At 33.3% G+C, this 22,909-nt stretch overlaps 2 protein-coding genes across 2 annotated transcripts; one reads left to right on the forward strand and one right to left on the reverse strand.

Annotated features, from left to right (window-relative positions):
• Positions 1 to 9,677: 9,677 nt before the first annotated feature.
• On the reverse strand, positions 9,678 to 14,477 carry LOC104790816 (putative respiratory burst oxidase homolog protein J). The gene is made up of 13 exons (XM_087455624.1): positions 13,966 to 14,477; positions 13,596 to 13,758; positions 13,366 to 13,528; positions 12,438 to 13,244; positions 12,220 to 12,315; positions 11,966 to 12,081; positions 11,772 to 11,874; positions 11,551 to 11,654; positions 11,293 to 11,452; positions 10,975 to 11,202; positions 10,612 to 10,740; positions 10,416 to 10,494; positions 9,678 to 9,975 (listed from the first exon to the last, which is right to left on the reverse strand). The coding sequence occupies exons 1-13, from the start codon at positions 14,456 to 14,458 to the stop codon at positions 9,866 to 9,868; spliced, it is 2,751 nt and encodes a 916-aa protein (XP_087311750.1). The 5' UTR covers positions 14,459 to 14,477; the 3' UTR covers positions 9,678 to 9,865.
• A 3,228-nt stretch (positions 14,478 to 17,705) lies between these two features.
• LOC104790818 (uncharacterized) lies at positions 17,706 to 22,890 on the forward strand. Its single transcript, XM_087452993.1, has 3 exons — positions 17,706 to 18,279; positions 18,406 to 22,430; positions 22,585 to 22,890. Exon 2 carries the CDS (start codon positions 18,476 to 18,478, stop codon positions 22,415 to 22,417), a length of 3,942 nt encoding a protein of 1,313 aa, XP_087309119.1. The 5' UTR covers positions 17,706 to 18,279; positions 18,406 to 18,475; the 3' UTR covers positions 22,418 to 22,430; positions 22,585 to 22,890.
• Positions 22,891 to 22,909: the final 19 nt, after the last annotated feature.

Genomic DNA, 22,909 nt, shown 5'->3' on the forward strand with positions numbered 1-22,909 from the left:
TTTTTAATTAATAATTCGTTTCATAATAATATGGTTAATTTATGTATGATAATACAAAATTTTGATTATATATCCTGATTTATTATTAGAATTCATTCAAAACAATTTTTATTCATTAAAATATCTTTGATATAAATGAACTACTATATACAAGAAATCCCTAGCCAAACTTCTTGTGAAAAAATGTTACTAAAATTAAAAAAGTAGCCAAAGGTTTTTGTTGATGTATTTGTTGCGTTATTGGTGCAACGCAGAATTATATAATGCATGTTGTTGACAAAAAAAATTAATTACTACATATATGATATACATTTAAATTCAATGATTTACTAAGAAAATCTTAAATGTTTAAAGTAAAATTTTATGTAACAATTTTTTCTTCCTTACTATAGGTCTCATAAATTTACTAATTTTTAAAAACAAACAAAAAATTATCTATTAATATCTATTATATATATTTTGATGTATTAAAAATATATCATATTTTACAAAAACTGTTAATCTGTCAAACATGTTTAATACATCCTTCATTGCTTTGTTTTTTGAAAAATATGACGTTTTTTACATTCATCCACATAAGTAAGTCATGAATATCAATACATCATTTATGTTAATCACACTTGTGATATCTTACTTATATCGTCAAATTACTTTGACTACATATTTTTAATATGAAATCATTTTAAGAAGAAGTACACAAATATTTAGTGTTTATGCATCAATATTTATAATGCGATTGAAAATACAAATATGAGAAATTTTTTTTTTGTAGTTCTGATAATTTAATCATGTTGCAACTTACATTGGTTCATAATATCTAGATATTTGAATTGGTTTAAGAACAACTTTTGCACTTTACATTGTAGGATTCTCAATGTCATAATAGTTGTATCTTATTATCTAAAACTTAGTTTTCAAAATTAGTAATTTATATAATCGCAACATATGTCAAATGTTTGATAATATTTTTATATTGTGAAACTAAATTTTATTTAAAAACTAGAGGAATTAAAAAATTTTAAAAATAAAAGGTATTCATACACCACCCGTCTTATTTAACCCGAGTACAAATACCTCAATCGCACATGTGGTAAGTTTGTTGGCTTTCCTTGACCTATTTTCAATATAATTTTTGTCAATTACTCGGTTGCTATGTAGCACCGGCAAAAACCATGTGGATGCAAGGGCTAAATTCTTTTGATAAAGCACTTGATGTATGAAATAATTTGTTTTATAATTGGTCTGTTATTTGTACTGAAATTTTTAAATAATATTGGAGGGACTTGAAGGACTTGAAGAAGAAAACTAAAATTTTAAGTGCATGATGAGTTAGTTGCATTGCATATACCTTTGTCATTCAATCCCGTCTCTATGTATGTGTTGAGGTGCAAATGCTAGGGGTTATTTAATTTTTGGACTTTTTCTTTTGATATTAGGGTCTAAATTTTTTTTAGTTTAGGGTCCAAAAAATAATTGAGCCGGGCCTGTTGTAATTATTAGGTTCAACACCCGCAAACCATTTTTTTGGAATTTTTGTTAGGGTATCGATCGACACCGTCTGCGGACGGTTGGATTGGTTCGATTTTAATCGTCCAGCTTGCGTGATTGATTTAGGGAAAGCCCTAAGCTCGAGTTTAAAAGGGGTAAATCAACTTATTTCGTCCCTTTAGCCGTTTTGACAGAGAAACAGAGAGAAGGAGGAGAAAAACATTTTTGAAAGGGATTTGTGAGATTCTTGGTTGTTCTTGGGAGACGCTTGGAGGGTGTTAAAACTTGTTAGGAGGGTTGGATTTGTTGTTGTTGGTCAGAATCTTCCTGCAAAGAGGTGAGTGCATGACCATGGCTGATCTAAGCCTGAAATTTCCTTTGTCTTGCTTGTTTGTTGTTTTTTGTGGTGTTCTGTTGCTTGTAATGGTTGCTATAGGGTCTCTACAGATTCATATGGCTTTTGTTTGAGTATTGGACGGATTGGAAGTGATAGAAAGCGAGATTCGACTCTCGGTTTCGAGCGGATCGCGGTTGTAGAGTCAGTGTCGATCGACACCAGGAGGGTGTCGGTCGACAACAAGGTTCAACATCGATCAACACTATGGGGTAGTGTCGGTCGAATGCCAGTGTCGGTCGACACTCAGCTGGTGTAGGTCGACACTCGGCTGGTGTCGGTCGACACTCGGCTGGTGTAGGTCGACACTCGGCTGGTGTCGGTCAACACTCGGCTGGTGTAGGTCGACACTCGGCTGGTGTCGGTCGACACCTCCCTTCCAGTGAAGACGATACTTGTTCCCTGGTTTGTATGTGTTGTTTTTTGAATGTGTTTCGCATTGGTATCTCAGTTGCTTGTGTGTATAGCCCAATAGATGGGAGGATTGCCTTATTGAGTGTTTATAAAATACTCATGCATCTCAATTTGTGTTTGTGGTGTAGGTAAAGGCAAAGTGTGATCGTGGAATCAAGGCAATCAAGAGGAGGATGTTCTAGTGACTCGATTGGTTGTTCTCTGGTTTTGCTAGGTTGCTAGAGTTGGAACAGTAGAACATTGCTAGGTTGTTGGTTCATTTTCTCATGATGTTTGGTTATTAGATGATGCTATGATCTAATATTGGTTATTTATTTATTGGATATGTATTGGATATTGGTATTTTTTGTTTAAATTCCGCGGTTTGGTTTGATTGTGGTTAGGTGGTTAGTGGTTATGTGATCACTAGTTTAGATTATTAGTATTACTACTAGATGAATACCCGCGCTATGCGCGGGCTTATGACTTATCGTTTTAAATAATTTTGCTATCGTTTTTTTAATATATATGTAAAGATTATTTTTGTTTTCTTAAATTGTAGAAATTTTGAAAAATATAATTTGATGTTCATTTTTTTAATACTTCACATAAGTTTTCTTATTAGATAAATGCATGAACAATTTTGTTTTGAGAGATTTAATCAGTCTACAATTCTTGTCTAAAACGTCAAAACAATATATCAAATAAAAGATTGATAATGATGCATATATTGTAACAAATAGGTTTTTTGGTTAACTAAATTTTACATTCATGTTAGCTCCTCAATTTTTTGAATATAACTCTGGAATTTGTTTTTTTTATAAGAAGTTTATATAATTTTCTTTTTGACAACTTCTAAATATTAGAATATAAATACCAACACTCATAAATTTATTCAACTATCTTCCTCTTTGTCTCTGTATTTTTCTAAACTAACATTCTACAATTTTATTAAACTATCTTCCATTTGATAGTGAACATAACCCCATTCTTCTTCATATATAAAAATTTAATTTTTTAGGGACAAACTTTCATGAATTTCTCTACAATATTAACCAATATCATCATCGCTACTGCAACTCCTCAAACTATTGAAAAAATTGTAACGCGTTAACCATATGTTCATATGTTCATGGTTTACGCCAAGAGTAAGAAGTGGCTCTTTGATTCACTCATGATACCCTATAAGAAATATGTTCATGGTTTTGCCTTTTGGTGATGCATCTATTTTCTTGAGACATATTCTAAATCTCTCTAAATTCTTAGTTAAATATTGCAACTGTTTGTGATATAAAAAAAGAATAGAAAATATGAAAGATGTTTCATATTCCTTTTAGTTTAGGTTTGTTTGCTTTTAAGGAGGACAAATGGCACTCTCTCCACTGCTGACGTGTCACTCATATGGAGAGAGTTGACCATCTTTCATAATATAGATTATTTATTACTGTTCTTTATTAATTATTATTTTAAAAAAAAAAAAACTGGTCGGATTGTTTTATTAGATATTTTTTAATCATATATATAAAAGTAAGGTTTCAATCTCTTCTTATTGGTCCACTTGGCAATGCATTTTTAACAAAAAAATATTTATATTAAAACACAAATTTAAAAATAATTAATTTTCACATTTAACTCACATAATATAAAACTGAAATTATATGAATTCCCCTTATAAATTATGCATTAATTTTATTTCTCCACTAAGTTGTATTAATCAATTGTATTAAAACAAAACAATAAATTAGAATTGTAACTCTCATTTTTCTAAATGTAATTTTTCATCATTTCTCTTCCTATAAATACTCATTATTATTCTCTTAGTCTATCTCTCTTTCATTCTCTCATCTTCTTCCACTACTCTCAAATCTCTTTTTGTTTTGTTTTGTTCCTTTTTGTATTTTTTTTTGTTATTGTTGTTGTATGGGTCATAAAAAATCAAATCAAATATCATTGTAAAAGCTTAGTTTTAGAGCTTGTATGATATGTATATCTTATATATATATATATATATCTTTTAATTTTTTAATCTTCTAAAAGGTTTATCTCCATTTTCTATTTTATATTAACATCTTATAAGTCATTATTTTCATACTTTCTTACAATATTCACCACGCAATAATATCATGAAATTGAAATGATCCATATCTAATTATCTATTATGTCTCTGGTTATCTCACATATTCATGTATCATTTTTAATAATTTATAAAGATCAATATAATATTTAAAGATCAACATATTTATCCATTTGTAAAGTCTATTTTGTTTTGTAAAGTCTATCAACTCTATTTATAAAGACTATTTTGTTTTGTGATCCAATTGATAAATCTGCAAAGATCAATATAATTTATATATATTTTTATGATTTGAGGTTTTTGAAAACAAAAAGAACATAATTAAACAATTGGTTTTTGTGTGTTTAATCAAAATAAAAAATGTTCCAAAAAATAAATATTCAACTGGAACTTAAATATAAAAATAAAATATAATTTTAAAAATACCATTTAACTAAATTCTCTAAAAATGAAACCATTAGTATGAAATCTAGCACTATAAATTAAATTGATGAGTGAAAAACAAAAAAAAAAAACCAAAAAAATATAAGTTATCCTTGGGGTTTTAAAAATTATTGAGATTGAAGAATTCATATAATTTTTTATAAGAAAACTAATTTAGTTTGTCACTTCAAAAGTAATATTTTTTATTTTGAAATATTATGTGTAAGTGTTGAGTTTATATCAACAAACAACCAAATCATGTGAATTTTCAATCAGCCCTTTGGTATTCTTTTTATTTTAGGTTATAAACAATTAAAATATTTATTTATAATTAAAGGCATGTAACTCCATTTAACTCAAATGTAACTCTTATCCAATAATTGTACATTAATTCATTCCTCCTACTAACTTATTTATCTTTCAAGAGAAAATGTTTTTGGTGAAATTTTGATATTGTTTAATTATTTTGGTTTGCTAAACTAATATTCATATTTTGGTTGGCTAAATTAATATATTTCTCATGTAAAATCATTGTTTATAATATATTTCTCATTTCAAAGTTTAAAGCAGTATATCATACATATAAAAGTAAGGTTTTGGTCTCTCCTTATTGGTTGATTTTCATTTAATGTTTTCTAATTTTTTTATTTTTTATTTACTTTCTAATTGCTTTAAACAATATTTAAGACCCAATAAACACAATACATTTAACTCGCACATTAAAATAAAATTATAACTGGAAATAAAATAAATTATGCAGTAATCATATTCTACCACTCAATTTTATTCAAACACAATAAATTACTATTGTAACTCCATAATTCAAAATGTAACTTCCATTATTTCTTATCATATAAATAAGCATTCTCTCAATCTCTCATTCTCTCATATTGGCATTCTTTTACTATCTCATTTTCACATTCTCTCATTCTCTTCTACAATACCTCAAATCATTTTTCGTTTTCATTTTTTTTTATTTTTGATTTCTTATTTTTTTGTATGGGTTGTAAAAAACAAATGAAATATCATTGTAAATTATTAATGCTAAATTTTAATTTTAGAGACTACATGATATATATTTTACATTGTTCTTATTTTAAAAGATTAATCTCCATTATCTAATTTGGATTATTATTTTATAAGTAATCATTCTCTCCTCCTCTCCCACCAATATCAAATGTTGTTATATCTCATATGTGTTGTAAGAGTTTGATTCTATATTTTAATTTAGAAAGTATTATATATATATATATATATATTACATTGTTCTATTTTTTTAAAGATCCATCTCCATTATCTAATTTGGATTACCATCTTATAGTAATCATTATCTCCTCCTCTCCCACCAATATCAAATGTTGTTATATCTCATATGTGTTGTAACTTGTAAGAGTTTGATTCTATATTTTAATTTAGAAAGTATTATATATATTTAACATTGTTTTCAAATTTTATATATTTCTATAAAAATAAAATATTTCTTTTATATTTCTTGCATTTCTAATCTATTCATATTTATTTTTCAAATTTGCATAGTTAAATTTAAATTCACATATGTTGGTTTTAACAAAAAAATCAACTTTATTTGAGAATTAAATGTTCCTATTCATTTTTAAACGATCAATGTGTAACATAATATATATAATGTCTTGCAATCACAAGTTCCATTTCCATTGATTAACTCCATATGTTGTCCTATTTGTAGGAACAACAACATAGTTATTTAATATATTTAAAAGAGCAGATGATTAATCGAAATAAACATTTCTCCAAATTTTATAATTCAATCAGTGTGAGTGTACTTATTACTTTGAAAAACCTTTACACTGAAGTTCATAAAATCATATAAGAAAACTAAAATATTGTATTACTTTAAATTTGGAAGGAAACACTTGGTATTCCTTTTTAAAAAAGTCAAGACACATATAAAAAATTATTAATATTCAACTCACTTTAAAGGCATAAAAGGTCATTTAACTAAAAAAATAACTTCTATCCAATAATTCCATACATTGCTCCCACAAATAATATATATATATATGTTCAAAATTATATTTAAATATTACAGAATTTTTTAGTTAGCTAAACTTATAGTCACATATATACAATATATATACATAATAATTTATATTACTCATTAACACCATAATTCGACCTATTATTTGCTTAACTCTAATTCAAATTGGTTTCAAAGCCAACTAAAGAAAAACAGAAACGATCTTATTGATATTAGACCAAAACATGGGCATACAAACATAATCACTTACACGAAAGATAATTATTTTTAAAAAATAACTTATTATTGCAACATCAACGTATGAAGGGTTTACATAAGCAGTTAATTAGAAAATTTAAAATACAATAAATGTATTGGGAACAATATCAGTCAATGATAAGATTAGATTCTCAAAAGCAAGAAACAACATCCTCATAATTCATAAAAATAAACGCCACAATTGTAGACATCTAAACGAAATTGTATAAACATACAGTATATAAATACAAGTGCCAACTACACCACAACCCACGCAACGTGTGGGGAAGCACCTAGTTCAGAAATTAATGACAAACTTTTCTTCTTATAATGTTCAGTTTTTGTTTCTGTGTGCTAGGGACTTTTCCATGCCCATCTTGCTGTGGAGAGTGAAACAAAGATGAAAAATGGGAAAATACACAACTTCTTAGCTTTTGGTGTTTGACTTTGGTCAACCTTAAGATTTCATTACTATATCTTAAAGACGAACGTTCCTAATTTTTTTATAGAAAAATAGAAATGTTTTTGGATTTATTGATTGTCTAATCTAGTAAGATAAACTTCTTAAGTATATTCTCCAATCTTATCTTATTTAACAAAATATAATGATCATGGCTTTGTTTGTACATATATAGTAAGTTAGTAACTATTGATCATCTTAATTAAGTTTCTAGTCAAGTTCTATACTTTTCATTTTGACTCCATGGCTGGTTCTATTTTGTGATCCAAAACAGCCATGTTGACTCAATATCATTGGTTTGACATTGATGCTCATGGCAATCTTGCTTCAAAATAAAAGGATGTTGAAGATGTTGCTCATGACTATATAATTCTCAGTTGTAAACTTGCAATCTTGCTTGAAAATAAAACCTGGAACGTTGAGCCATATACGTGGTGGTATGAAAAACAAGATATTTATGACTTGGTCAAAAAATTCCTTAACGTACCATATACTTGGTGTAATGCCCCGACTGTCCTCAATTGACTCCATGTCTACTCTCAGTTCATGGGTCCACCTTTTTTAATGGGTTTCACATTTTTTCACTAGGCTCATGAGCTTATCCATATCCGACGGTCGATTTGTTATATTTGGAAGGCTTTAAAACCTTGTTTACCGTCCCTACATATCACCACATGATGTTTTCTTGTGTTTTCTTCTCACTCGCACAGTTCCAACAATCACTTCTTGGAAGGTCACCCATCTTGAGACTACTCTAACTCAAGCACTCTTAACTATGGAGTTCTCCCAAGACCCTTGACAGAAAAGTTCTCTCAGGACCCTACAAATCACCACATGATATTTCCTTGTGTTTTGTCCTCACTCGCACAGTTCCAACAATCAGTTAACTATGGAATTCTCTCAGGACCATTGACCGAAAAGATAAATGCACTTTGGTGACTTAGATGGCCAAATCAATTCTTTTAAACTTCTTTGCATGTCCCTGAAACCGGGATGTCGCAATTCACCCCACTAACAGATCGCATTGTCCTTGTTGCGCACCAAGACTGTCATCCCTGATGGTGTGAGTCCACCCGAATCCACACTCGTTTAGGTTCGGCTCTGATACCATTTGTAACGCCTCGACAAACACCTCTCAATGAGCCCCATGTCCACTCCTGGTCCATGGCTCCACCTTTCTTAATAGGCCTCACGTTCTCTCAGTAGGCCTGTGAGCCCACCCATATCTAGTGTTCGGTTTGCTACGTTTGAAAGGCTTTAAAAACTTGTTTGTCGTCCCTACAAATCACCACATGATCTTTTCATTTGTTTTGTCCTCGCTCGCATAGTTTCGACAATCACTTTCCAGAAGGTCATCCATCCTCAGTCTACTCCAGATCAAGCACGTTTAACTCTGGAGTTTTTTCAGAACCATTGACCTAAAAAATAAATACACTTTATTAACATAAACGAACAAATTAATTATTTTAAATCTTTTTGCTTATCCATGAAACAGGGTGTCACAGTTGGTTCGATTGGTAAATCGTGCTCGTCAAACTCATTGAAAGCGGCATGGATATGTACATCTATACATCCATAAATTGATGATCAAATTCAGAAAATTTGCATTTACTATAAGATAAGAATAGGCCAACCTCATAAAATATATACTAATAAGATCTAACTTTTGTTACTATGTGGTACCTATTTGATAGTTTAAAATTTGAAATCCAGTGCGTTGTGAGCATAAATATAGTTTAAATAGAAGTTTACTCATAAATATAGTTTAAATAGAAGTTTACTCATTTTTAAAAATATCTCTTTTTATATGTCACTTTTCAAAAATACCCTTTCATGATATCTATTTTCAAAAATACCCCTTTTGAATATATAAAATAAATAAATTTTAAACCCTAAACCTCAAATACTAAACCCTAACCCTTTAAAATTATACCCTAAATATAAAATAGAGAACCCAAATCTATAAAAAAAAATTTCTACAACTTAATTTAACATAATGTAATTACGTAAAAGAGAACAAAAATGAAAATATTCAAAAAAAAAATATTTTTAAAAAAGGTACCTCAAAAAAGAATATTTATAACAAATTTAATTACCATTTAAACTAATATACGTTTCAGTTTTCAAAAACAAAAATAGTTTTAAAATAAATATGTTGAGGGTATTACATCAACTATTCTCATTTTAAAAATGTCACCGAAATAAAATTCTATCTTGATATTTATCTTTCGTAACATGACTAATCAACTAACTATAAAATACATACCTAACTACAAATTGTCCTAAAGTCTAAGTGAGATCACTCAACTCAAAATTTCTTGTTTCAATAATAACCAATATATTACAAACAATTTTATGAAAAGAAACAAAAAAAGAAAGTTAGAAATTCTCTTTGTGAAAAGTAAATCGGGTGGGCGACTCTAGACTGAACTCTTGACAAAGTGAATTTAGCGGTCGAACAAGCGTGGGACTTCCACAATAGAACACACCTGAAAATCAACCATATAAACCAAGATCATCTCAAATAAGAAAACGTTATAAAATAAAAACTCAAATTGAAAAATAAAAAGGAGTCCCAAAAAAGAAATATAAACCTATTCCCTTATAATTTTTCTTTACCGACTAAACTAAAATTTATATATCTTTATAGTACTTCTAGCTAGGTTAAAAACCCAAAATAATAAGGCCAGAAATTACATGATTATAGTTTCTTTGAACATATTTCCTTATGAAATTTCTTAAATAATGCAAGAAAAAGTGTTTATTATGCAACTAGTTTAATAAAACAGGCCAAAGGTAAACACATGAAGACTCTCTAATTTCATACATGGAATGAGAATTAAACTTGAATATTAAATAAAAGACACTCAAAAACATTTTGCTAGCAATGTTAAAGAATGTTTTAAAATAACTAAAAGAACCAAATTACCTATGCGAGAAGTTTCATGCTTGCTTGACAATTCAGAAAAAACCTTCCTCCAATTAGGTCTTGCAAAATGGGTTCGTATCTGAATCAGGTAGGAATATAGGAAATTTCTATTATTTTAAATAGCGATGAGAAATAGAACTAAGGTAAATGAAATATCAAAGTGGATATAATAAAGAAAAAAAAAGTTTAAACATACTCGGCTCTCGGAGACGATATCAACACCGTTTTTGGCATGTTGAAGTTTCTGGACCATAGCGATTAGAGCAGATCTTGCATCTCCTGCTTCGTACATACTTGTTAAGTAGTTATGCATCTCTATCACGTTCTGCCAAATACATTACACACACAAAAATATAAAATAAAGATATAGATAAAAAATATTTAAATTGCGTGACATCATTAAGCTTTCCCAAGGTATTGTAAAATCAATTGAAGACTAACATTATACAGTATATATTTTTGTATATTAATAGACTATCACAAAACTAATATGAAAATATACAACATGTATAATTTAAAACTCAATTCATACTTTTTGAAACTGGATATTAGAACTTACGGTTTTGTCATACACTGCAATATCATCCATAACTCCCTTGAACCATTCGAAAGAAGCTTGCTCTCTTGTCACCCAATAAAAATATGCTCTTTGTGGAAACTTCTTACCTCCACTTACACTACCTCCTCCTACACTACCTCCTCCTACGCTTGCACCTCCTATGCTTGCACCTCCTATGCTTGCACCTCCTACGCTTTCACCTCCTACACTTCCTTCATGCTTTTGCCCCTGCATTTTCCAAAATTTACACCCCTTTATACTTTGCTTCATATAGTCTTATCGTCTCTTCAAGACTCACTTTGGTTGAAGATTACTTACAGGTTTGGGAATTCCAGGTTTGAGATTGTTCAACATGTCTTTTAGGATACTTATAAATGGGGTTGCCCCGATCCCTAGCCCGATTAACAAAAGAATATCGTACTTCTGATAGTTTTGTGCCGGAGCCCCATAAGGTCCCTTGATAAAAATTCTTGGAAATCTGGTTGTGGATAGATATGGATCGAAGGATATCAGATTTCGATCATATATCTTACGTAAGAATATCCTCGATTTATCAAGGAGTTAAAATTCACTTACAAGACTTGTGATTCTTTAATGAGAGGATTTGCACCTCTCGCTCTTGTTTCCATTCGAATAAGATTATTTGGACTAGGTTTTGATGATTGATGAGGCTCGCATGTCTACAAGAAACAAGAAGTAACTATAAATATCAAATTTGGACTTTGATTTTGGTTATGACATGTATTGAAAGTGATAGAAGCATATTAAAAAAAAAACAAACAAATTAAGAAAATTACTTCTGCAAATCTGTTCCTAAGTTCAGAGGTCCAATCTCCTAATGCTCTTATGTGAACGCTCAAGTATTCATCTCCGGGTGCAGAAGTGACGGAGAATGGATGCCTAAATCACATAAACAAAATGACAATTAAATATTTTCAATGATAAAAATATAATATTTATTTTGGTAAGTTATATAACTATTGTCTATTACCATTCGAATTTGGAGATATCAGGGCACTTGACAAACATGTACATACCACTTTTGTACTTGAACCCTTGAGGTTTTGTCATATAGAGTGCAAGAACATTGCCTGAATATACAATTGCCTAGGCAAAAACAATTTACGAGGAAAGAAAAAACAATGAAATTGTTATTACATATTACACTTCATAATCATCAGAATTAATTCATAATTAACATTATAAGAAGGCATATATATATATATACCAATCTTAAATAATTACCTTGATAATGTGGACGCGATGGTTGTGTTCTTGAACTCGCGAGAAAAGCCTCTCGCCCGCGTACAAAACCATTGGCACGGCTACGTACATCCATGTCTGTATTTTTCCATACAACATAAGTATTTGTAAAAAAATTAAGACTATAAAGTTTAGTTAATATGTTACGTTACGTCTCTCTATACCTCTTAGCATATATTCATTGTAGTATATAAACTTACCGTCTTTTGGTACCAAGGCTTCTCGATGATAAGAATGTAACCATGGATGATAAGAAGAGCATAAGCAATAACCAGCAAATGGTGAGCATACCAAAACGAATTAAATCCAGCTAGACGGTTAAATGGTTTACGCAGTTTCACTATGTTCCTTCTGAAGTAATGCATAGCAAGCGTAAATGAGATACCCATAATGACGATCATTAGAACTCCTGTGACCGAAACCGAGGTCAGCATTAGACCAAAATAGGTAGGTTGCTTGACCCCCAAGAGATTTCCCGCGTAGTTCGAATACAAATCATGAGGGCAAGTGCTTAGCCTCGGGTAATTACAAAGCAAATGTAGTGCCGTGTGGAGCAAGGAAATAACCGCTATCGCCAACGCTACCAGCTTGTGGAAGTTGATGTTATCGTCGAATGGGATCAGGTGACTCAAGAAAGTTGATCTGAGGAACGTTAGGGTTCTTCTTAGAACAGGGACCAAGATCAAAGCCATGTTTAGTTTCAGTATTTCGGCCGTTCCTTTGGCGGCGCAAACGCAGCGGCCTGTGATGTTGTAAAGAGGGCTTGTAGTGAACTCATTGTATTTCCACACGAAGAGAAAGATGTTAACTGCGAACCACAATGTGACGACCCATATCTTCTTCCAGTTCTCGTACATTAGCTCTGCGGTTACTGAAACGTATTTACTAGTCGATGTTCTGTAACGTTTTGGGATCATGGCTCGCGTTAGCTGTTGCGAATTCCTCACTATCTTTTTTGAGTAAGCGTTTGATACCATTCCTGTTAATAGCACCTCGAGTTGCCACATCTGGTCGATGTGAACTAAATAAATGTCAGAGTGGACAAAGGCATGCAACACAAAAAGTTTTAACAAAAAAACAAAAATATGCAGCATAAAGATAGTTATGGAAATGAAATCAAGATGAAACCTCAATGTAACCGTTTTGGTCCGGGTCAAGTTCTTCCATGATCAAAGAAGCATAAGACGCTGCATTCTTCTTAAGATTCCCGAGCTTGTTCGCGGATGCACTCAAGACTATAACCTCTTTAACCTCATCTTCTGTTAACTTCCCGTCTCCGTCCTTGTCACACCTACACCGCAACTGTTAACATTTTTTCTTTTACAAATTAAAACCAAACATAATAAAAAAGAGGTTACATGTCGACGAAGATCTGGAGGCGACAGTCGAGATCTTTCTTGATCATGTCTTCCCAAAAATGCTTGAGTTGTTCCTTGTCAACCCCATTTTCTGTGTTTATTTGTCTTCTCCTACCCAATGCTTCGTATACTTTTGCCGCAAACTCCAATGAATCTCCCATTCCTAATACACATTACATAATTCTATTATATAAACATCATTTTATTTTAATTTTGAAGAACTAACTTTTCAAATTGACAACAAATAAAAAAAATATAACCTTATTTTTAAAGATTACGTTTAACTACGTAAGAAGAAAAGATTAATCATAGTATTACTTTAAAGATTACATTTACGTAAGATAAAAAAAAGGATTAATCATAGTTTTACCAATGCAAACGCCGAACTTTTCCTTGGGAAGCCGCCCGTCAACGGCGAATTGATTAAACCGGTTCTCGATCGATCTCCATGAATCTAGTTCCCGTCCAGTGACCGTCCTATCAAGGAACCGGAGACTTTGTAGTCCCCTAGCCGCGCTAGATGTAGTCCTCTCAACTCTTTGTGGCCCTGGTCTTTTTTCTTGGGCCACAGGTAGCGGAGGCCCCAAGTTTCCACTCTTTCTCCTGCTCGGGGATCCGAGGTTCCCGCTCTTTCTCCATTTCGACACGCTCATAGATCTGATCATTGATCCCACCCCGAGATTCTTAGACATATTCCTCAAGATCCCACCACCATTACCACTACCGGTACTACTCTCGGGATTATTGTTATTGGTTATGTTTTCCGGTTGTTTCACCGAACCCGCACCACTTGGATCTATCTCGACGCTCTCTAACATCCATTTCGTGGAGTCCTCGGTCCCAGCCTTTCTGTTGTTTTTCATGATGCCTTATAACTTTGTATCGTTTCCTTTTCGTCTATGATTTAAGTTTCAACGCACATGATGATGTCGCAGAAGAGGGTTTTGGCAAGTTGTGTTTGTCGCCGTTCTCTTGTTTTTTAGAGAGAAAGAGGAGAAAACAGTTTCTAAGAATTCTTGTGAGAGTTTGTGAGATTGGAAGGCATTTTTGGAGAGATCTTGATGTGAGAGTGAAGATCCAAGGCTAGGAACATGGTGGGAAGGTTTCTATGGTGGTAGCTTCGTCCTTTGGGCTTAGATCTCTTTGTTGGCTAAGGTGAGTGCATGACCATGGCTTATCTAAGCTAATATCTCTGTTTCTGTGATATTGTGTGTTGTTTGGTTGTTTGTATTTGGTTGTTTGTGAGTTTTTCGTAGCTCCTGAGGCTTGGATTCGTTCCTGGGATTGTGTGGGACGAAGAGGAGAAGTTTGGAGGCGAGATTTGGAGGTTCTGTTCGAAGGAAATCACTGCTCGACAGTGGTGACGGTCGACACCAATGTGATGTCGGTCGACACTAACGCGAGGACGGCTCGGGGGTGTCGAGCAGGTGTCGGTCGACACCCAAGTGGTGTTGGTCGACACCAGATGTCCAGTGTATGTCGACACCATTCTGACAGTAACCGGATTGTGTCGGGTCACTTGTTCATGTTCCTGGTTTGTTTTATTGTTGTTGTTTGTGGCATGAGAGATCTTATTGTTTGTGTGTATAGCCCAGTAGATAGGAGGATTGCTTCACTGAGTATTTATCAAATACTCATGCATCTCAATTTGTGTTTGTGGTGCAGGTAAAGGAAAAGTGTGATCGTGGAATCAAGGTAATGAAGAGGAAGATGTTCTAGGGACTCGATTGGATGTTGTCTGGCATTCCTAGGTTGCTAGAGTTGAGTCATTAGAAACATTGCTAGGATTGCCAGTTTGGTGTTTCTTGTTGTTTGACATTGAAATGGTTAGGATTGGATATTGGTTATTCTATTATAAATTATTATTGGTTATTTAATTGGTATTGTTATTCCCCTGTTGTTTGTGATTGTGGTTAGGTGGCTAGTGGGTATGAGAACACTAGTCATATTTATTTATATTATTATTATTTATTATTTTTAAAAAAAACGGTCATGTCATTTCAATGAGTGTCATTTTACATTTCCAATGCACTATTTTATATTTTTAATGATCTTTTTCATTAGATTTTCTAGTTTTACCTTAATCTATGACTAAATTAACCCATTAAACATTTATTAAATAAGGGCATATATGTATATTTTAAAATTTTCTTAATTTGTGTGAAATGTGTCAAAATGACACTTATTGTGAAACAAAGGGAGTACTTGAATAATCATCAAATTTTTTAAAATCGGAAAATAAGTTTTGTATTTTCAAAAAGTTAAATAGATGAATAAGTTTTTAATAGTTTATGAAATGTAATTTACTTTAAATCATTAAATATTTTATGAAAATGATAATTAAATTATTAATTATATATATTTTTTAATAGTTGATGAAGTCTTTCATTTTAAAAAACTAATAGAAAGAAACATTACTTTATACATTCTAATGACACATTTATGTAAATAATAATGAAATAAAGATTTCCTTATATATTTTAATGGCACATTTAATAAATCAAAAGACTATTTTTGTAAATATGTTTATCTTGAGATGCTTAATTGTAATTAAATCTCCAAATCGTTCTGGCGACGACACATCAGCATTTTCAACAAAATGCTTCTCTATTAATATATAGGGGATATTAAAAGAGAGATTTTTGCTGATGTGGCAAGCCCGCAATTTTTCTCATCTGTTAACTTTTCTCTTTTATTGAAAAAAAAAATTTACTATCACATTTGTCAAACACATATTAACTTTATCCTCATCCCTTATAAACCACTCACCAAAACACACATTTTATTTTAATATATAGAACTTCCAAATTTAGTTTATTTATTTGTTTCTAACTTCTCTATTACCAAATATTCAATGCTTTGATTTTTTACATGCACTTTAAATTTGAATATAACATCTTCTATTTATAAATTTTGAGTCATTTGGAAATATTTCAAATAAAATAGTTATAAAATTAAGTAGCCTATCTAAAACTGAAAACAGAAATTAAAATAAATAAATTGAAATAAATATAATAAATTAAAAAATAAAATAGAAAATTATAACAATATGGAAACCTAGTTTAAGTCATAACATACTATTAATTGAAAAATGATATTATAGTTTAAATCAATTCATGACACTTGACAAAATTTCTGATAGATAAAATTTTGGAGCATTTTCAAAAATACCCCTTTTCCATATCCCTTTTTTAAAATACCCATTCATGTTGATTATTTTTAAAATTATCCATTTTTATGTACAAAATAACCAAATTACCCTTTTTGAATGACAACAAGATTGTACCGTCACCAAAATCAAAAAAATTTCCCGCCAAAAATGAAAAAATTTCCCGCCAAAATCGAAAATTTTTCCCGTCAAAAATTATTTTACAAGGTGTTTAAAACCTTTTAAAAACCTTGTAAATTTGTTTACAAGGTGTTTAAAAACCTTTTAAAAACCTAATAAAAATCTTGTAAAAACGTTTACAAGGTGTTTAAAAACCTTTTTAAAAATATTTTGAAAACCTTATAAAAACCTTGTAAAAGCGTTTAAAAAGTGTTTAAAAAACCTTTTAAAACTTTTAATAAAAACCTTTTAAAATTTTTTAAATCTCTTATCAAAATCTTGTAAAAGCGTTTACAAAGTGTTATAAGATTTTTATGAGGTTTCTACCTTATAAAATCTTTTAAACACCTTGTAAATTTTTTTTGGCGGGAAAATTTTTGGCGGGAATTTTTTTTTGTCGAAAATTTTGATAAAAATTTTATTGACAAAATTTTTTTTTAGCGGGAAATTTTTCCGAAATTTTTTTGGTGGGAAAATATGTCGGAAATTTTTTTGGCGGAAAATTTTCTTTTTTTTCTTTTTATTGAATAAAATATTTTTCATCTAAGAGTAAAATGGTGTTTAAAAATTAAAGGAGAGCAAAAATAAAAATTATAAAAAAATGAATATTTTTAAAAAGGTATTTCAAAAAGAGTATTTTTAATAAATTTTCTCAAATTTTTGACACATGTCATAATGGTAATCAGTAACATTTGGAAACTAAACACCATATATCTGAAAAAAAAAAAAAACTAAACACCATATATATTAATAAGTTAATAACATTTGTCAAATGTTAGTTTATTATCACTTTTTCGTTGACCGAAAAAAAAACAAAACAGAAGTAAAGTCCAAAGTCCAAAGTCTAAACGACGCCGTAAAGAATGGGAAAATAAAGTTGATAAAAAATATCACAAGGCTGGATCGTCTTTCTTCTCGTGTCGACTCGCTCTGAGTCGACTCGTTTTACAAACTCGGTCCGTCTCTTCCACTCTCTTTCCCCAACCACTTTTTTTTTTTTTTTCCTTTTTTTTGGTGTTTGTTGCAATTTCACCGTCTTCTTCGTCCTAGTATGCCCTAAGTGTCTGTGGCTTTACCCTTTTTCGTCTTTTCACATAACCCTCACTAATCTGACGGCTCTGTTTCCTTCCACGTCAGCTTCGTCTTCTTCAACCCTCTCTCTCTCTCCGTCACCGTCTTCTCCTCCTTCCTTTAGTTTATCGCGTTATTTATACGGTTTCGCTTCTAGGGTTTCCTCCAGATTCATCTCCCCCTTTTCGTTTTTTCTTTTTCTCCTCTCCTCGAGAACTTGTCTCAATTTTGCTGAAGCAGACACCTTCAAGCTCCAATTTTGTTCAATTCCGGAGACAATTTGAGGTATTTTGATCGTAATTCATCGAAATTTTAAGTTTTGATTGAATTGGTACTGTAAAGTTTTTGTTTTTCTTGTTCGATTCCTAAGTGTTTTTTTTGTTTGTGTGTGTGTTCTGGGTTTGTGTTTAGGGTTAAGAGAATCATACTCTTGATTTGAAGGTTGAGTGGGGATTTGGGGGGTTTTTTTTTATATGAGGGTATGGCGATCGAGAAGAGTAACGTCAAGCTTTCGAGGTTTGATCTAGAGTACTCTCATGGTGGTAGTGGTGAATCTATATCAAGTTACGAAGAACAACTACGTAAAAACTCAGTGGCTAATAATAACAACAACAATGTTGATTCGGAGGATGAAGATGATGATTTTGATGAAGAAGATTCAGGAGCAGGCTCTGATGATTTTGATTTGCTTGAATTAGCAGAAACTGGTGCTGAGTTTTGTCAAGTTGGGAACGTTACTTGTAGTATCCCTTTTGAGTTGTATGATCTCTCTTCTTTGGAAGGTATACTCTCTGTTGATGTTTGGAATGAGTGTCTCACTGACGAAGAGAGGTTTAGTCTCTCCAGTTATCTCCCTGATATTGATCAGCTCACGTTTATGCGTACTTTGAAAGAGCTTTTCGAGGGTCGTAATTTCCACTTTGGCAGTCCTGTTAAGAAACTGTTTGATATGTTGAAGGGTGGGCAGTGTGAGCCGAGGAATGCGCTTTATCTCGAGGGCCGTAGTTTGTTTCTACGAAGCAAACATTATCATACTTTGAGGAAGTATCATAATGACATGGTGGTGAATCTTTGTCAGACAAGGGATGCTTGGATAAGTTGTAAAGGGTACAGTATTGACGAGAAGCTCCGTGTCCTGAATATTGTAAAGAGCCAAAAGACTCTGATGCGTGAGAAAAAGGATGATGTTAAGGAGGATTCATCAGAGAAAGAAGAGCCTTTTGATGGGCCTTGGAGCAGAAAGGAAAAAGATAGGAAGGCTACTCAAAAGAAATTGCCCCGTCATTCTGGTTATGGTGTTGATTCAGGTTTGGAATTTCCTAGCCGGCGGCAGCTGACGGCTGTAGAACAGGACAGATATGGAAAACCAAAGTCAAAACTGAAGTTTCCGTTTGCTAAATCATCTGTTGGGCCATATGCTCCAGGTTATAATGGTTTAAGTATGAATTCTGCGTACAACCCCTCTTCTCTTCTTGCTAGACACAAGTATGGTTCAGGTTTGGTTCTTGGATCAGAAGATAATATTGACGATGATGATCAGGATCCACTCTTTGGAATGGGTTCTCGCCGAGGGAAATCTGGATACTCAAGGCCTGGAAAGGAACACAGATTTTCAAGAGACGGTGAACCAATTTCTGAACATTTCATGGGTCAACCACCATATTCATCAAGGCATCCCCACAGCAACTACGCAAAATCGAGTAAATATGCAAATAATGGTCAGCCTCGTGCATTTGCTGACCAGATGAAGCCTGTGAAAGGTAGTCTAGCGGACCTTCGTGGTGATTTATATCGGCATGGGAAGAATTATGGAGATGGCTTTTCTGATCCCAGATATATATCTGATGACTTGAATAGTAGAAGCAAAAAATTGAAGTTTGAGAGGGGCTCACCTGATACTAGTTTGAGATCTTATAGAGCTTCTATGCAACAAATGAACGAGAGATTCTTAAATTCTGATTTTGGTGAGAACCAAGTGCAGGAAAAGATAAGGGTGAATGTGGTACCAAATCCGAGGTCTGGTATTGTGGCATTCAGGGATAGCAGAACGTTCATGGAAAATGATGATACAGAGTCAGATTCATCCCTGGGTTATGATGATGAGGAGAGAAATCGCTTTATGCGGAAAAAATCATCCGTCTCTGTAGATAGGCTGAATAATTCTCATTTTCCAATACTCAAATCCAGGCAAGATAACAAAAAGAGCAAATCCAGAAAGAATGATATGCAGGATAATCAATTGCTTGATGAACGGGGTGCTTACTTGAAATACTTAGGTGCACCTGGAGAACACATCTATGTGCCAGGGACAGAGAAGCACTCCTTCAAGGCAAAACAGAAGGGTAAGATGCGTGACAGGAGTCCCTTAAATCACTTTTCCTCTCGAGATTTTGAAGAGGGCCCGGTCACTAGCTTGAGTGAGTTGAAGGACAGAAACAACAGGAAGGAGTTTTTCAGGGCAAACAAGAATAGTCAGACAAGAGAGCAAATGATTGATAGACAACTGTTTCAGAGACCATCTGCAAAACCAAATTTGTCTGGGAGAAAAAGAGGCTTTGATGAAGATGACGAATCACTTGAGATGAGAACATTGGTTGATGATAGTGCTCTGGGTCTACTTAGTAGGAAATATGAGGTTTCTGAGGGTGACGGTAACAGTGGTGATGAACACTTAGATGCCAGGTTGTTGGTTTCTTGCAGTGCCGTGTCGAAAAAGAGGAAGACCAGAGAGTCTCTGATGGACATGGAGAGGAGGGAGGAGAATGGTGATCTGCAGCTATATTCCGACATTCCGGTTGATGATGTAATTGTCTCAAAGAGAAAGGGAAAGAAGAAAATGGAGGTTGATACTGGTGATTTGGAAATCGGTGACATACCAAAAGCCGGGATGGGAGTAATTGAAGTAGAGGTGGAAACCAAGCCGCAGAAGAAACCATTTGTGTTGATCACACCAACAGTTCACACTGGCTTCTCTTTCTCTATTGTACATCTTCTATCGGCAGTGCGTATGGCAATGACAAGTTTGCGTCCTGAAGATTCATTAGATATTAGCAAACCTATGGCAGTGGAGAACGCAGAACATGAAACTGGAGGAAATAATGGTGCTCCCGTGCCCAAGGAGACAGAGGATAACAAGTCGCCACAGCAAGGAAATGGAAACTTGCCATCCCTCACTATCCAGGAGATTGTTAGCTGTGTGAAGTCAAACCCGGGAGATCCCTGTATCCTTGAAACGCAAGAACCACTTCAGGATTTGATTAGAGGGGTTCTGAAAATCTTCTCCTCGAAAACTTCGCCTTTAGGGGCAAAGGGTTGGAAGCCACTTGTAACATATGAGAAGTCCACAAAATGCTGGTCTTGGATTGGCCCCGTTCTCCTTCCGTCTGAACAAGAGGCTGTTGAAGAGGTAACATCGCCTGAAGCCTGGGGTCTTCCGCACAAGATGCTTGTCAAGTTGGTTGATTCATTCGCAAATTGGCTGAAAAATGGCCAAGAAACTCTGCAGCAAATAGGAAGTCTTCCTGAACCACCGTTGTCACTCATGCAGTGTAACCTTGACGAGAAAGAAAGGTTCAAAGATCTAAGAGCCCAAAAGAGCCTTAGCACAATCACTCAGAGTTCCGAAGAAGCAAGAGCTTATTTCCGTAAAGAGGAATTTCTGAGGTACTCAATTCCGGACAGAGCCTTTGTGTACACAGCTGCTGATGGTAGAAAGTCGATGGTTGCTCCTCTGAGAAGAGGTGGAGGGAAGCCAACCTCGAAAGCTCGAGATCATTTCATGTTGAAACGCGAAAGACCACCACATGTCACAATTCTGTGTCTGGTGAGAGATGCAGCCGCCAGATTGCCTAGTAGTATTGGGACAAGAGCTGATGTGTGTACCTTAATAAGAGACTCGCAGTATATCGTGGAGGATGTATCGGATTCACAAGTGAATCAAGTCGTGAGTGGGGCCTTGGATCGTTTGCACTATGAGCGAGACCCTTGTGTCCAATTCGATTCAGAGAGGAAGTTGTGGGTGTATCTACACAGAGACAGAGAAGAAGAAGATTTCGAGGATGATGGTACTTCATCCACAAAGAAATGGAAGAGACCGAAGAAGGAAGCTGCGGACCAAACAGAGGAACAAGAAGCTGCCACTGTAGCTTTCAATAGTGAAGAACAAACCGAAGTTGAAATGGGTACAGAGCCTAAGATTGTTGAGCCCACGGGTTTGGACGAGGATCAAAGTGCAGCAGACCAACTGTGTAATGAGACTGAACAAGCTGCAGAGGAGCAAGATGGTGAGAACAACACTCAGGGTAATGAGCCAACAATGTGGGAGCCTGATCCTGCTGCTGTTGTTGTTTCGAATCCGGTAGAGGATAACACATTTATCTGCCAAGAGAACTCAGCGAATGATGATTTCGATGACGAAACATGATTGGTGATACCAGGTGCGTTTCAAACACTCTCTTTCATATTCAGATTCAATTGATCAGATCAGCCATATTGTAAAACAAAAAAAATTAATAGGTTCATTAGTCCTGACTCGTAAGTCCATTCCTGTTGTGTGATGTTATCCTTCTGATATGCCATTTGTATTTTCAGGTGAAAAGGCCATAGTATGGTTAGTTGTATAACAGAAAGAGAAGCTTATGGATTTGTATAAAAGACGTAACTGTTTGGTCCCAATAGATGTGAAAAGAGTGAGAAATCACAATCACAGAGCTCTCTCTCTCTCTCTCTCTCTCTCACAACAACAGGTTGAAAGAGGTTTCCTAATGTTCTCATGTCATCCATGTTTTCTATTCTTATACAGAAAGAAAAAGAAAAAGTTAGTTAGTGGTGGTATTTAGATTAAACGTCAATATTTGATATATTATAGGCATATATTAAAAAAGATTGTTTCATTAAGTTAACTTTGAAATACAAA

The sequence above is a fragment of the Camelina sativa genome, chromosome 6 (assembly GCF_030686135.1).
Source record: "Camelina sativa cultivar CO46 ecotype springtype chromosome 6, ASM3068613v1".
Taxonomy (NCBI): domain Eukaryota; kingdom Viridiplantae; phylum Streptophyta; class Magnoliopsida; order Brassicales; family Brassicaceae; genus Camelina; species Camelina sativa.